General features: G+C 40.8%; 1 protein-coding gene across 1 annotated transcript in view; it reads right to left on the bottom strand.

The window, feature by feature from the left end:
* Nucleotides 1-14,275, bottom strand: part of LOC102307460 (phospholipid phosphatase-related protein type 5) — a gene marked incomplete at its 5' end in the record, with an annotated part of 73,627 nt that extends 59,352 nt beyond the window's left edge. Inside the window, 2 exon segments of the mRNA XM_014338126.2 lie at nt 7,847-7,957; nt 13,776-14,275. Coding sequence (XP_014193612.2) covers nt 7,847-7,957 — 111 coding nt within the window.
* Between the last annotated feature and the right edge of the window lie 1,388 nt (nt 14,276-15,663).

Here is a 15,663-nt window from a genome sequence, read left to right on the forward strand (position 1 = left end):
CCCCCCACATCCCTTTCTTCCTCCCTCCCTAAAGGGATAAAAGGTGGGAAGCAGCGCAGCTAACAAGTGTTTCAAACATCCACCCAGAATATTGAGAAATCCCAGAGCAGCAGACAGGCGGGCAGGTGCTATTCATGGAGTCAGAGAGATAATGAGGAGAGAACTAGGGAGAGAATGATGTGCCAATGAACTGTTACAGTGTCTTCATGGGAGTATGTGTGTGTCTTGAGGAGGGAGGGGACATAAAAAAAAATGAATCTGTGCAGGCACTTTTTCATCACCCAAAAATTACCAGGAAACTATGACGCTCTAGTGTAAAGGTAATGTGCTCAGAGATGTTATGAAACTGAATTAATTTTTTTCTTATCTTTCCTTTGTGGCATGAGGAAATGTTGATTGTGAATAAATGGATCATAACAAAGTTAAAAAGAAGTTAATGGCAATCATTAGCACTATTACAAAACGACTTACGGGGATGTACAGTACTTTAGCAATAACGTTTAATCTACCGGAGCGTTTTAATTTAAGTAAAGTTGGACTGAAAGCACATATGAAAAGGAACACTAATGGAAAAGGTAATGGGGACCCTCTATGCTCTTTTTAATTTCTGTCATATATAAACTGACAGCAATAGATGAGATGGCCATCTCAAGCACACAGCTCTGACTCGTTAACCAACCAATCAGAAGAAAATCGGGTTATTCTACAGTCATAAGGAAAACTGTGGTTGGACCGAAAGAATTGTGACTTGTGATCTGGCGATATTGTTACCTTTGAAATGCGGTCTTCAAAGCAGCTTTGGTGATGACAGCGATAACACAGAGACAGTCTGATGTCATTTTACAATTAAATGGGTCAAGATGGCAATTACTTGCAATCTGTTTTTAAAATACAGTGAATAACTATGAGAAATGGTTGAAAATTGCAAATTTGTTGCTGTCTGTTCCAAATCTGCTTCCGTCTACATACACAAAGAGATTCAGACAGAACCTCATATAGCTGAAAACTTCAGAAATTCCTCCACAAATAGTTTAACTGCAAAATGACATAGGCGAACGACATGGTTTGACATAGGAGCAAAACCAGTGGGCAACAAATTGAGTCAGGTCCCCTTTTACGCAGATGCCTGTCACAGATGATTTGCACTCAGTGGTGCAGACTGGATTAGGTCAGTTGCAAAGGCTGGGCAATCTGTCTGCATTTATAAATTAGAAGGCAATTATTTGCCAACCTTTGCCAATCTAAGAGGGACTGATCAACCAATCGTTGATGGAGACCTTAAAAGACGAGAAGCTAAAGTGGCTTGTTTCAGGCAAGACTTCAGTACAGGTTAAACAGGGATTGTTTTGAACTGGGAATCATGCAAAGCTGCTGCAATAGAGCCTAGTCATGTTTATTACTTTGTATCTGAGAAAATATTGTGTTTCTTCTTCCTAGCACAAATGAACCAAAAAGAAATATTTAGAAAAAAGCAAACGATATATCAAACACATTGCCTGAAGGTAGAAGATGTACTGAGATGATATCATACCCAGCAGGGACTGTGGATGAAGTGAGCGTATGTAAGGAGAAGGCTTTGGTGGAGGCAAGTGTTGGTCTGATGTATTAGCAACACTGTTTATTATTAAAGCAAACTAGGCTAGGCTAGAGAACTTGTTTTTAAAACCTGAAACGATAAAAAGATGCTAGATTTGTGTCTGTCCTGAATAACATAACATATTAAGAAGCAAACTGATGCCGGGGCTGAATCCAACAAGATGGACAAAACAAAACAGAAGTTTGCTCTGTCTTTGTCAGGATCAGTACTGCCCCCAGAAATTATGGTGATATTTATGCTCTGTGTTTCTAAAAGGGATGAAACCATGTATTTGGAATGTGTTCAGTGTCTCTATTTTTCTGAATACTGAAAATATCAGAAGGAGCAAGTCTTTTTGAGACCAGAGATCTAAATTATGATTAGGCGAGCACTCCACTGTTTTAGCACTGCATTGTAACACTGTCAGAGATGGACAAAGGATCAAAACAGATGCAGCAGATTCAGAGATTTAAATTTTTCATTCTTGTCGCACTCAAACAACAACCGGCTCAGTGACATCACTTCAGACAAGTCATTTCACGCAGCTCCCTCTGAGACACAAAAAGGCTTTGCACAACTTTTTTACATATGCACGAACACTCCCCAATGCATGTAAACAAACTGAAGCGTAAAAACAGCAGTGCTTAACCAACCAAGAGCCTAAATATTAAAACTTTTGTCTTGCTTTAGATGCTAGAAGTGGAAACTGTTTCGCTAGAAAGGAAAAGCAAAGACATCTGTGAATGTTTTGAACTTTCAGTGTCAAGAAATTTGTGACTTGCAAGATATCCTCAGTATGTTTTAGGATTGAGGATGTAAATTATTACAGTTGCATATAAATGCACCTATTTATTAAAACTTCAGAGTTTTAATAAATAGCCTCACTGACCTCTTTAAATTTGACTTTGGATTTGGCAAGATTGTTGTTGCCTAATGGGCGGTGGTTTAATGAGAATGGTCCAAAAAAGAGAAATCAGTTCTCTGGGCACAGATGCTTTGATTATGCCAGAGGAGAATTAGCAGACTCCTTTGAGTTGACAAGAACGCAACGGTAACTTGTTACAAACTCGGCGTCCAGAAGAGAATCAACACAGAATGTCAAACCTCGAAGAAGATGGGCTACAGCAGTGCACCCCAGGGCAGCTGTTGCTACAATGTAGCTTGCCATCATCAGTGTGTGAATGTGTGTGTGTGAATGGGTGAATGACTGAATGTAGTGTAAGACCACACCGCATGTCACTCCTATGAGCTAAGAACAGAAAGCTGATGCTACAATTCCCATGAGGTCACCAAAATTGGACAATAGAAGGCTGGAAAAATGTTGCCCTGTCCAGACCAAATTTCTGATGGAACAATTAAATCGTTGGGTCAGAACTTTAATTTAATTTTAAGACATTAAAACATGTCTTGTATCAGTGGTTCAGGATGGTGATGGTGTATTTGTGTGGGAGAATTCTTTTCTTGCCACACCAACTGAGCATTGTTTAAACACCACACCCGACCTGAGTATTGATGCCCACCATGTCCAACACATCAAACTATGTCCATCTAGTGATGGACTGAGCTTCTCAAACTGGTTTCTTGAACACAACAATAATTTCCCTGGACTCAAAAGACCTCCACAGTCACCAGATCTCAATCAAACAGAAGACCTTGGGATGTGGTAGAACAGGAGATCACCGTGGGTGTGTAGGGTATGATGTTGCCATGTGGACATGGACCAAAGTCTCTGAGGACTGTTTTCAGCACCTTGTTGAATCTATTCCATGAAGAATTAAGGCAAATTGAAAGCAATAGAGTATCAATTGGCTATTAGTAAGATGTATATAAATAGATGGCCTTTGAATGTATTACTGACCTTCCAAAAGTTGATTCTGTTCATCTGGACGTAGCGTTTTGTGGGAGAAACGTTTCGTCACTCATCCAAGTGACTTCTTCAGTCTCAGCTGACTGCAGGTTTCCCCAATCTTATTAACAGTACATTTGCATAATGACTGAAATCAGCCAAGTGAAGGAACAATGGGCTGGGAGGTCAGTTCCTTAATCCTAATTATGCAAATCTCATGACCATTGATCAACAACCACTGATCAATGGCCACGAGTATTACTGTATTATGAATATTACTGACTATTAAAAAATTACTAAGCAAACACGTACTGGTGTATGTACAGAAAAGCTCAGCTATGAGAGCTGCAAGCTGACATGAACTAACACCTCAGAGTATCATCAGACAGCATAAGCTGCAGACCTGAAATATTATGTGGTCTGATGCTGAGCAGTCTGTTTATTTTACAGAAGTTGCTATGCCACAGGAGGACGCAGCCAACGAGGCGTGAGGAAGGAGCGAAGAGGAGGAAGCTTAGCGAGCCCGAGCTGGCCGAAAAGTAAAGCTGGAAAGCCCGCGCGCACGCTTCACAAGCTGTGTGCCATGAATTAATAACCACAGCACATTAACAGTTGACAGTAATAATTATCATATTTTACTATTGTTGCAGCTGATACAACACTACTATTTGACGGCTGCAGTGAGAACAGTCAATTTGTAGTCACTCCTACTTCGATACTATGTAACTCGACTTCAGTACAGATTTTCACAGTAGGCCCGCCTGGCCTAGATCACACCAAAGAACAGCCCTCCTCCCACCCACCAGTGTCTAAAGCAAGTCAGGAGCCAGTCGTATCAAAATGACTTTTTAAAGAGGATCCTTTGAAGCCGTGCCTCTGTTAGGCCCCAGACCAGCCTCTTGTGTGGCTTCACAGCTGCAGAAGCAGCATGAAGCAAAAACAAAAGAGAGCAGCAAGGACGGAGAGATAGAGCGGCGAAGGAGGACGACTAATCTGCTGTCCATTATGTTGTTTTCATCACATGCAGTTTAAAGGAAAATGGTGTAAACGCTTTCTTGTTTTAACAGGAAAGTGATAGGGCCAGTTCTCACATTTTAATCAAGCAGAGGGAGAGAGGGAGGGAAAAAACAATCACTAAAGGGGGGGCGACACAAGCACGATCACAGGGGAAGAGAAATACAGACAAGCGCGGTGAGATGTGGTAGACAGGCCTTTATAAAAAAAAAAAGGAGTGACGAACTGACAGAGAGACTGACTGAGTAAGAGGAAAAGGGCCATCGCCATAAATAAAATTATAAGGAAGGAATAAAAGAGATAGAGCGGCAGACAGTGATAGATAGACAGTTAGATTGTGCGGGAAATGAGAGAGGGAATCGGCAACACGATCACAAGAGCGGAAGGGAAATAAGACTGGGCGTTTGGATTGAAAAGAAATGGGTAATGAGATGCTAATGTAACAACAAAGGAGAGTGTGCCCTCCGGGGGGAGCTATGCTACAGCAAGCTGCTTTAGTCTGAATGCAGCAGAGGGGGGAATTTAATTTTAAAACGCTCTTTATTAAACTACTGTAATGCACGCAGATTCATTCAGGTGCACATACAGTCATTAAAGTCAGACCAAATCTCCATCTCCAAATCCATCTCTAAGCTGAAAAAAAGAGGGGTCCTCAGAAATGGGGTAATAAGGTGGCAAAAATGGGAAGAAGCGCTCACACCCTGGTACGTAATGCCCTCCTGTCTCCATTCTGATATGAGGTAAGGTTGGGGACAGGGTCTACCGAGGACAAAATCTATCCTGAGGAGGAGCAAATGAACAAAACCAAGAGGAGCGACACAAAGAAATACCAAGAAACGATGGACACTCACGGGAAAACACGGACAGAGTGTTGGTGAAAAATGAGGAGAATAGAGACTTTTGTGATAGCAGACTGGCTTTTGAGTGGGAGGAGGAGACGAAGCTTTACAATCAAAGGGGAATAATGGAGAAATCTATGGTACAAACAACGTACGGTAATTACTCAAGGGACCGAGTGCTGAATAGGAGTGATGCAGAGAGGTAAAGAATGACTGGGCAGTACTCAGGAGACCATCAAAGAGAATATAGAAGGAGGTGAAGAGCACCTGTGACAGATTCAAGCCTAGAGATATTACAAACGCACTATGAACAATTTTTTTAAAAAGGTGGAAAATCATTATAACATGTCCTCAAGAGGATCCCGAGAATGAGCGAATGCTAAATCGCAATGAATGAAAAATAAAAGCAAGCTTAAGGCCGCGTGTAAACCTGGAGGGATCGCGAGATATTTGAGCTATAAAGAGATGCAGAGGTAACTGAGGTGTGCGCGTGGAAACAGTGCAGGCTCCGTGTGTTGGCTGAGGCACAAAGAGCAGATAAAAAAAAAAGTTATAGTCACATCTCAAGAGGTTGTTGTGTTTTTGAACATATAGAGAGATGAAACACAAGGCTGAGGAAAATCCCTTTGGAGTTTCAGGTGAAGAGGTTGGGTCGTGTAGAAAAGAAAGAGTCAGCTTAAGTTTTTTTAAACTGCAAATCCACAGCACTGAAATAGACTGGCGACCTGTCTAAGGTATACCCCACCTCTCAACCGATGACAGCTGGCTAACTGGAAGAAAAAGGATGGATGGATACCACAAAGAGACCAGCTTTTCACAACATCAGTGATAGTCAGTTTAAGTTTGTCTCAGTCGGTAAATCAGAAAAATGGCCATATACATCATCAGCTCTTTGCTTGACTGAACAGCCAAGCAGTCTCCAAAAAAAATACAAATAAAAATACGTTCCCATATAACTAGATTGCTTTCTCAGTGATGTTTCAAGAGAAACCAATTTTCTCTCCGGCAAAACACCTTATAATTTAAAAGATCAATAAAGACTGCATGAGGGGGCGGATAAGCAGAATGGTGGCAACATAATCCGTGAGACTAGGGTTCATTTAAAGGCACTGTCATTATTTCACTTACTTTAGTGTCTGTTTTAATTTGCTGTTTACTTTCATTTTCACTCGCCCTTTGATTACGTTTAGGCACAAAAAGCTGTAAGTAAGTACCCATCAGTTGGATCAGACATTAAACAGCTTTTGCTTTTGCTCCAGGCGCTACCCCTTGCCAAATCCAAATTGAGTATTTCCAGTAGTGAGAGCACATCTGACACAGCGAAGCGCCTACTGTGTGATGCATATGAGAGAGGGAACCTGTGGACAATGTCTGGGCCTGATTTTCCCAACACTGTCCCGATTTCGTGTTAGCTTCCTGAAAAGGGGAGACACTATGAAAGCAAGAACACAAAGATCAAAGATATGTTGGTGACACACACGCACACACAAAAAATGCTTTCCTCAATTTAAAAATGTACATTACTTGTTTAGGAATATCATTTTTAGGGTACAGGGCCCTACTGGAGGCACTATTGTCAATTGCAAAACCTCTATTTCTAGTCAGCTCTCTATGGCACTACTTGACTAAACAGCTTTCATCAACATTAAACATTAACATTTGATCTCATGTAAGAGTAAGAAATTATATTTCTAGGCTGAATTTAAATGCAAAGACCCTTATTTTAATGCTAAAAAGTGCTAATTTTGCATATTTTGCTATTTCTGCTGTAACTCTGAGGATCCTCAGGCTTGGAGCATGTTAACAGTAGCACAGGCTAATTGGGTTTCCGTTCTTAATCAGGCCAATTAATTAGGAAATGCAGCTTGATCCATGAGAGCTTCACCGGGTCATTTAGGGATTACAGGGAAAGAAGAAGAGTTGTGGGAAGAGCAGGAACATATGAGGGAAAAGGTCTTTGTGACAGATCCCTTCACCCTTGTGCTGAATGTTATCACTAAACGGACTCATGGACGAGGGGGTAATTACCCATTTGTGACAGTTAATCAAAATCAATCACTTCCTTCGAGAGTCACTGAATTGAAAAGTGGTTCAGCCAATTCATGCGTTTTTTCCCAAGGGACACATTTTGCTCTTCATCCACCATGAGAAACACAGGAAGAGATTGCAGAAAGCGATGCAGGAGTGAGGGAATAGAAAGCGAAGAGAACATCCACCAGCAGACGGCTGTAAAATGTGCTTTTATGTCTCCATCCGTTTGCTCTGTGTGACTCCAACTTACAGAGGTTTCTAAAATTTCCAACAAGACCTAAATATACAGCTGAATTTAAAACATTTTTTTTTTTATTTCTGCTGTGCTTGCTACACAGCACATCATTTTGTTCCACAGCACAAAACACATTAAACCTCGGAGACTATAGATTGCTGTAGATTTCTTTCAGTTATAGCTTCCAAATGATGTTCGGGCCAAATCAAGCTGAAATGTCCTGTTGTGAGTTAAGCCTGATGAGCACAGCAGGGGACCAAAGCGCTGAAATGTTGAAGAAAATGTGCCTTAACAGTCACACTCACCTCCACAAAGAGGAAACAGGGCACGATGTAGGTGCTGGTTTTCTGAAAGCCTCTGTCTGCAGGAAGGTTCCTCATTGTCCTCTCCTGTGCTGACAGGCGACTGTCCATCATCTGTTGGGGAAAAGAAAAAGTCTCTGTAAAGCTTCAGTCTACTGGATTTATAGTGTTGAACTAATCCTTATACTGAGCCTTTGTGCGGCTACTCGCTTCATCCACTGTCTGAAAGAAGCTGCTTTAGCTCCTCACCTCACTGCTTTCCACTGACTGGCTGCCCCCTGCAAACAAATAGGTTTGAACAGCAGGTAGATGAAGGTCCAGTGCTTTATAGCCAGGACTGTGGATCTGAGCACTGTGGCAATATTGCCTCTCACTGTCATCATACAGAACCAAGAGTAGAGAAAATGATCTGAAACTGAGTGTTTAGAGCAGTTTGAGGCCTGAATGTTTGGCTTACACTGACTATTTGTATACACACTGACCTCACGTTGTCTTACGTGTATTGAGGAGATTTTGGACAGAATCAGAGTCAATATTAAGCTTTGGCAGTGGTTAATAATTGATTTGAAATGTTGTATTTGCAAAAAAGAAACCCATCAAAGAGACTGACACTTCAGTTTGGTCACTTTCTTCAACTTTGTACCTATTATGAGTCACTAAATAGTTCTGGGCGATAAAAAGCAGTAGTTAATATAGTGCCAATCATAGAGTGGACTGTGTGTGAGTGGAAAAGCCTGTATAGCCTGTATAGTGGATTGTTGTACAGTTTTTTGTGTATCACTACATCCTGTGATGGTTTCAAATATATTTGTTTTAAAATATGCTAGAGAAAACCTCTGCAAGGCCTTACTCATAGAGAAAGAGGTCAGCATGCTAGAAAAATCGTTTTTATGCTGTTTTTGTTCGGAGAATGCTGAACAATCAGACTGCAATAAACTTTACAATGAAGCAATGTTCAAACACAGCAAAATACATTTAAAAAGCACTGCATGCTGCTGAAGTTCAGTTCAGATCTAGTGTTGTGCAAACCTTTTGAGCTACCTCTCATTTCTCTTTACTTTGCCTCTAATAACAATAGTTCTCGTGCATTTTATAACTTTGCCACTGACCCTTTTTTGCTAAGCTACATACACTCACCTATGAATCATTCAAGCTTAAAAAAGGCACCTAACTCAGAGGGTGAACCTGTGTTGTGTCTACAGACAACTTTGCAAAGAAACAAATGTACATTTTACTGTTTGACACTTTAATTTGTTTCTTTAATCGATTCTATAAAAATACCTGGGATAACACAGCCATAAACAGTATTTTTGCACCAACAAGGTGATTTTGAAATAGCTATTAGCTGAAAACCTGGCATATCTTGAGAAAAGGTCTTAGTGGTGAGATGGCTGTCAAGAAGCCATTCTTAAGAAAGTGAAACAAGGAGAATGGATGAGGGATGCCAAATAAACACAAACTGGATTGAAAATCAGTGGCATCCTATGAAGTGATGGATCCAAATTTTTGTTTTAAATCACTGTTGTATGGAGGAGGTTAGGAGAACGATACAGCAGTGACTGTCTATAGCCATCTGCAAAACATGGTGGAGACTGTTAAGGTTTGGGGCTGCATTTAAGCCAGTGGTGTTTGTCTTGTCAAAATTTAAGAAAGTACTGTCAGATTGTGATCTACCATAAAATACCATCTGAAAAGTGCCTGATTGACATCATCTTTCATCACATCAATGATCGCGAACAGATACTGGATAGAAAACCAAACACTGGACCACTATCAGTCATAGACTAGCCTCCCCAGAGCCCGGACCTCAACATTATTCAATCAGTGTGTGATCGCCTTGACAGAGAGCAGAACAAAAGGCAGCCAGCATCCAAAGAAGAGCTTTGAATCTCCTTAAAGAAGCCTCAAGAACTTTCTTCTTATTTCTTTAAATAGTCTCAGGGAAAGCTTGTTTAAGACAGTTCAGGCTGTTTTCATATTAAATATTGACTTTCAAGCTCATTAGAATTGTAGAAACTCTGTTTTGTACTATTTACTGTATTTCATTTATATTTCTACATTTGAATAAATGCACCATTTTCCATTTTCCTGGCAAAATATAAAGAAATGACAAGCGGCACAAGACTTTTATACAGTGGTGTATTTGCATGATCAATTTATGCTGCCTTATAGTTCTATGAGATAGGATGTTTAGTTGTTTTTAAATTTCTTTCATTTACTAGTATGATGATTAAACTGTTATCTCACAGCGAGAAAGGTCAAATCCAGTCTGGAGCTTTTCTGTGTGGAGTTTCTGTGTTCGCCCCATGTCTCTGTGGGTTATCTCTGGCTACTGCCACGGTCTAAAGACATGCATGTGGTCAGGTTAACAGGTGTTTCTAACTTGGCCATGGATGTAAATGTGAGTGGGAATGGTTATCTGTCTCTATGTGTTAGCCTTGTGATAGACTGGTGATCCTGCGTCTCACCCTGGGATAGGCTCCCAGGTTGTTGCCCCCATGCAACCCTGAATTGGATAAACAGATAAAAATGGATAGGTGGACACTTACTTGCCTAAAAGTGAGTACTTATTTTGTAGAATATATAACTAAGAAATTAAGATATAAAATTGTTGATTAACTCTGTGGTATATAAAGTAGATTGAACCCACCTTTACAAAGTCAATATCAAAGTGTTTTTTACACACATCTTCTTCTGCAGCAGTCTGAGTCTTCACTGCTTACAGTCAAGGCTGAAAATGCCTCTGCACCATGCATGAATTGAGACCCTGGGTGCAGAAGGATATTTGGACTGTGATAAGAGTATGATGTTTTCTTGAAGCCATACAAGAAAGTGTATTCTAATTTCTCTTATTTAATTATGACATTTATTTGAGAAAATATACATCACATGAAAATATATAAGCTGCCCTGTCTCGTAAAGATAATAAATCATTAATCAACTCCAGAAATCACTTTGTTGTCGATCCCAGCCCCGCCTCTTCTAAAATTTTCATGCAGTTTTGAATAATCTTGATTACAAACTGGCAAACAACCACCAATCATCTCCTTGGCAGACTAGTAATTTTTCATTTGACCTAAAACACAACCCCCCCTGACATTTCCCATGGTGAGTTTTTAGGGGGGATTTTTTCAAAGTATATTCTTCTTCATTTAATAATGAAAAAAATGGACCTGAAAACTCCTAAATATAATTGAGGAAAGGTTTTCTCACAACTCATCTTGTTAGAGCACCGCTTCTCCTAACATAAGAGAAAGCTTCACTCGCTATCACTTCATCAGCTCGGTGATGTGTTTCTTTAAAGATATGGGAACGCTTTTCTGGGACTAAATCTTCACGGTGAACAATAGAGGCACCAAGTGTTGTACTACTTAAGATCATTAACTATAATGAGGACACTTTTTGCCTGATGCTCACAATGTGCCATCCATCCATTAATAAATTGGCCCCTTTGAAACAGCTGATAACCCCTGTGCTTCATATTTTCATAGATAATCATGTCTGAGCACAAAGAGAGAAACCATTTATTATCTATCATCAGTAAGAATACAAAAAGATTATTCCAAAGCAAACACACAACCACAGTTGTATACATCCACACCAGCTCACTCACCAAATTGTCGGGATGCCTGTAAAGACACTCTGCATGGCACATCAAAAATGCACACAGGTACACACACGCACACAAACCAGTATGGGTAGGCAATCAAAAGAATTGGAGGGGAAATGAGGTTGAAAGGAGGAGAAGTAGAGTGGAAACAGAGAAGCGATGATCAAAAACAAAAGCCTGACAGTAAGAGATAAGAGCGAGACAAAGTCCTGATGCAGACGTTCGGAAACTCTTCAGAAATCAAGCGGGTGGGGTGAAAGCCAGCAGACTCAGCAATGGGAAATTATAGTGACTGAGGGATAACAGGTACACGCTGAAGAAAAACAGATCCAGTCCCCAAACTGAGAAGGGGGATGGTGATGGTGATAAAAGTCAGAGTAAGAAGAGTAGCTTATGAGTTGCTCAGGGGTTTGTGACATGCAAATGACTGCGCTCATGCTAAATAATGACAGCTACTACTCTTTTAAGTTTAGGAGAGCCTCAAAAGGCTTTCCAATATATCCTCTGATTAACACAGTAAATGCATTTTTCAAGAACTGTGAAATCCTGATATTATCAATCATAAAGCAAAAGGCTTCAGCAATCTTCAATATAATTTTACTCACTCGCAAACCAATTGGTTTTCCTCTCAGATATCGAGCTTAGCCCCCTCCCCAATCTCCCTGACAACAATTATCTTGCTGACTTTATGGCTTAGTGAGAGTCTCTGCTGCCTTGTCAGCCCTTTCCCCAATCAATGGTCATTATGGGTGAGAGGAGAAGGAAGGCACTTCACAAGTTTGGAGTGTGTCCATGCATTCGTTGTGCACTTGACCCCCTATCAGTCACATCCTAAAATGATAGAAGCCAGATTAAAAATAAAATAAGAGTAAAAACAAGGTAAATGATTCATTCCTGTTTACACAAACACTAAAAATACACCATCTTGTTATTCGTGACGGCGATTCAAAGTGCACATTTGCATGACGAACAGGAGCACGGCAGTTAAACGCTGTCATAGTATGCATAGTAGAGATACAATATATGCATTAATAAAGAAAGAATTAAAGATGTAATACTCTGACAACCCGGAATTCATTTAGATCTTCTCTCATCTTTAACAGCTTTTTTTTCCCTAGCAGATAATTTAAGCTCATACATATATGCTATCAAAGCCTTTTCTGACTTCTGAGGCAGCAACAAGATAAGATTTAAAGAACTTATTTTTTTTATATAATCATCTTATGCTGTGAAAGGAGTGAAAAAAATTTATTTTTGTCACTTTAAACATGGAAGATTTCTAAATTAAAAATCCCAATTTGGGCAAAAATCACCCTCAGGTGACATTGTGCACAAACTTAAAGAATCAGTGGTTCCTCTGCAGTTATCAAACATCATGTCCCGCTATTTATAGACCTCAATGAGGCTTGTTAATGACCAAAAATTCTTATAATATTCAAGAATTTCCTTCAGACATGTACGCTTAATGAAGAAACAGACATAAGTATTCATGCTGTGGTTCATATAAATGTATTTGATTCTTTAATTTCAAGGCCACCTGTCTGCTTCATTAATTAAACACTATTCCACTGTAAGGTTCTGCTTCAGAGCATGAAAGACAAGATTGTTTAGGTTATGGCAGGAGATCAAAAGACTGTGTATTGTATATGCATACATTCCCACACAGGGGGCTGCATGCTGTAAATACTGTATTTGGGTCTTCTTTTATGTTCCCATCTTCCAAAGCAGTGAGAAGCAATCAGGCATAAGGCAGCTGTGTCTGATTGTCTTTTGTGTTGCTGTCCATGTTGCTCACAATGATTTTTTTCACCCTTAAGCCTTGCATTGGTAGCACAGCACAAAAAGAGTTAGTCACTATCTCACACATGTACAGGTGCATTCACACATTTGCGCCGGCTGATATTCATGCAAATGTGTGCACGGGCTAATGCGTGCACGCATACAACTGACCAGTATTTCAATATTCATAGCATGTTTGGATGTCAGTCCAACAAGTGGTGTCACACAGCTGCGTGCGAGTCTGTGTGTGTGTGTGTGTGTGTGTGTGTATGTGAGAGAGAGAAGGAGAGGAGAAGAGAGATAAGAGGAGAGAGAAGGAGAGAGAGGGGAGAGAGACATCCTACAGAGAATTCCTGCTGTGCTGCTCCTCAGGTTCAACAATGTGGGTCACACTGATGCACATCTGCACTCACACTTTTTCCTTTTCGCTCTCTCTTGCACACACACACACACACCCACACTCACGCAAATTTAGGAACAAAATGTTTCCCAAAAGAGCCAGAAGAAAAAAACACAGCAGTAACTGGTTTGAAAAAGTCTCACCTTCTATGTCTTTTTGTTGGAAGCAGTGCTGCTGCAAAGTAACGGCTGCCACCTCACAGTTTCTGTCTCTAGGAGGTTGTGCTCCTGCAGCGGACTTCCATTCTGAGGTTTTGTTGTGGTCTCAGCTCCGCTTCTTTCTCTTTTCCCCTTCTCGTCTCTTTCAAAGCAAAAACGCCCCTCACTTCCGCCGCTCCGCCACTGAGAAGCCCTCGGCGGTGAGTGTGAATAGAGAGAGATAGAGAGCTTGCCCGCTGCCAGGCACTCTGCCTCCAGCCAGCCAAGTCTATATCTGTCTGCACTCTGCCGCTAGGTCACTAAGCTAAATATGATGATCTTCAACAGCACTTCAAGGCTAATTAGTCAAGTGAAGGGATCCACGGGCTTGGTGAGGGAGCCTGCTCAGTTGCCGGTGGATATGAGGAGAGGGAGAGAAAGAAAGCGAGAGAGAAAATGTGTGTGTGCATCTGTATGCGTGTGTGGAAGAGGAAGAGGAGGAGGAGGAGAAGCAAAGAGGAGAAGAAGAAAAAACAGAGTTGGAAAAGGGAACAAGAGAATGAGAAGGCAGGAGTGGAGACTGAGAGTAGAAAGCAGCCAGAATGTGTATGAGAGAGAGAGAGAGAGCAAGAGAGAGAGAGAGAGAGAGAGCATTAGATAAAGAGAGAAGGAGGGACTGTATGTGTGTCAAGCAACACAGTGGCTAAAATGGTAGATGCTGTGCACTTTAGTACCCTAGGAAACCACTTTGACACAGGAAGACATCATGTACTCTGTGAGAGCGAGTGTACCGTTGTGTGTTGTGTAATTATGGTAAAGTGGAAAGCCAAAGCAATGGAGAAAAAAAATAAACTAATGGTATGGTGCCATTTCGTATGTGTGCGTGTGTGTGTGCTTTTGTATCTAAATTCAACGGTGGGTTCAGGTGAGCTGCAGGGACTTGGCTTTGGACAGTCAGAAGTAGGTTAATGATGCATCGTCAAGCGGAAAAGTGGGATGCATCCCCCACACGCTTCAATGTAGGTCACGGGCCTTCAGGTGAAAGTTCACGGGCAGCTTTCTGGGCTATTGTATGTACGTAAGAGCACACTGCATAATTTTTAATAAATTCTGCCTCCCTCAGGGCTAAAACGAAACCTTGTGCATTTCTGTGGCCGCGCATGCATATACATGTTGATGTGCTGGTAACCTTTGGTAAATATTTAGACATGCTGCAGAGGCTGAACTGTTGGACCACTGTGAAATAACCAGGCAGCACTGTTGCACAGGTCTGTACTTCTTTGTCTCATATAGGCATCGCAATTACATTCATCAATGGGTGGACGTAGCCTGCACAGATTATATTGTGAGCTTATACTTTACTTCTTTATGCTGTAGTGTCTTGTCTTGGCTGGCTGTTCACACTGACAGAGGACGTGGCGTCCACTGAAGATGCATTCGGACTACTGGCACATCATACAGCTGCGGCTTCACATTGACTGCAAAGAAAAAAATGACAAAGACAAGAAAAAAAAATTGTTGTTGCATTCACAGACACACAGAGTTCTGAAACAGAAGGAACTCCGATAATTCATATTTCAATCATACATACTAGCACAAACACACACATGCACATACAAAACCAAACAACAAAAAAAACACCTAAAATCATAACCTTTTCTAAATGCACTGTAACAAAATTTGTGTTCTAAGTTTCGTTTTGTTGTTGATAGAATTTGCTGATTTTGCTGTGGCTATGTGGGCTTCCTCTGGGGCTCCAACCCACTCTAACTTGGATAAGAAACAAAACAAAACAGTGATAGATATATTTAAGTGTTTTTAGTCCTTGTCAGGGACACACACACACACACACACACACACACACACACACACACACACACACACACACACACAC

This window comes from Haplochromis burtoni, unplaced genomic scaffold (genome assembly GCF_018398535.1).
Source record: "Haplochromis burtoni strain Fernald_Lab_line unplaced genomic scaffold, NCSU_Asbu1 Contig_212, whole genome shotgun sequence".
Taxonomy (NCBI): Eukaryota; Metazoa; Chordata; class Actinopteri; order Cichliformes; family Cichlidae; genus Haplochromis; species Haplochromis burtoni.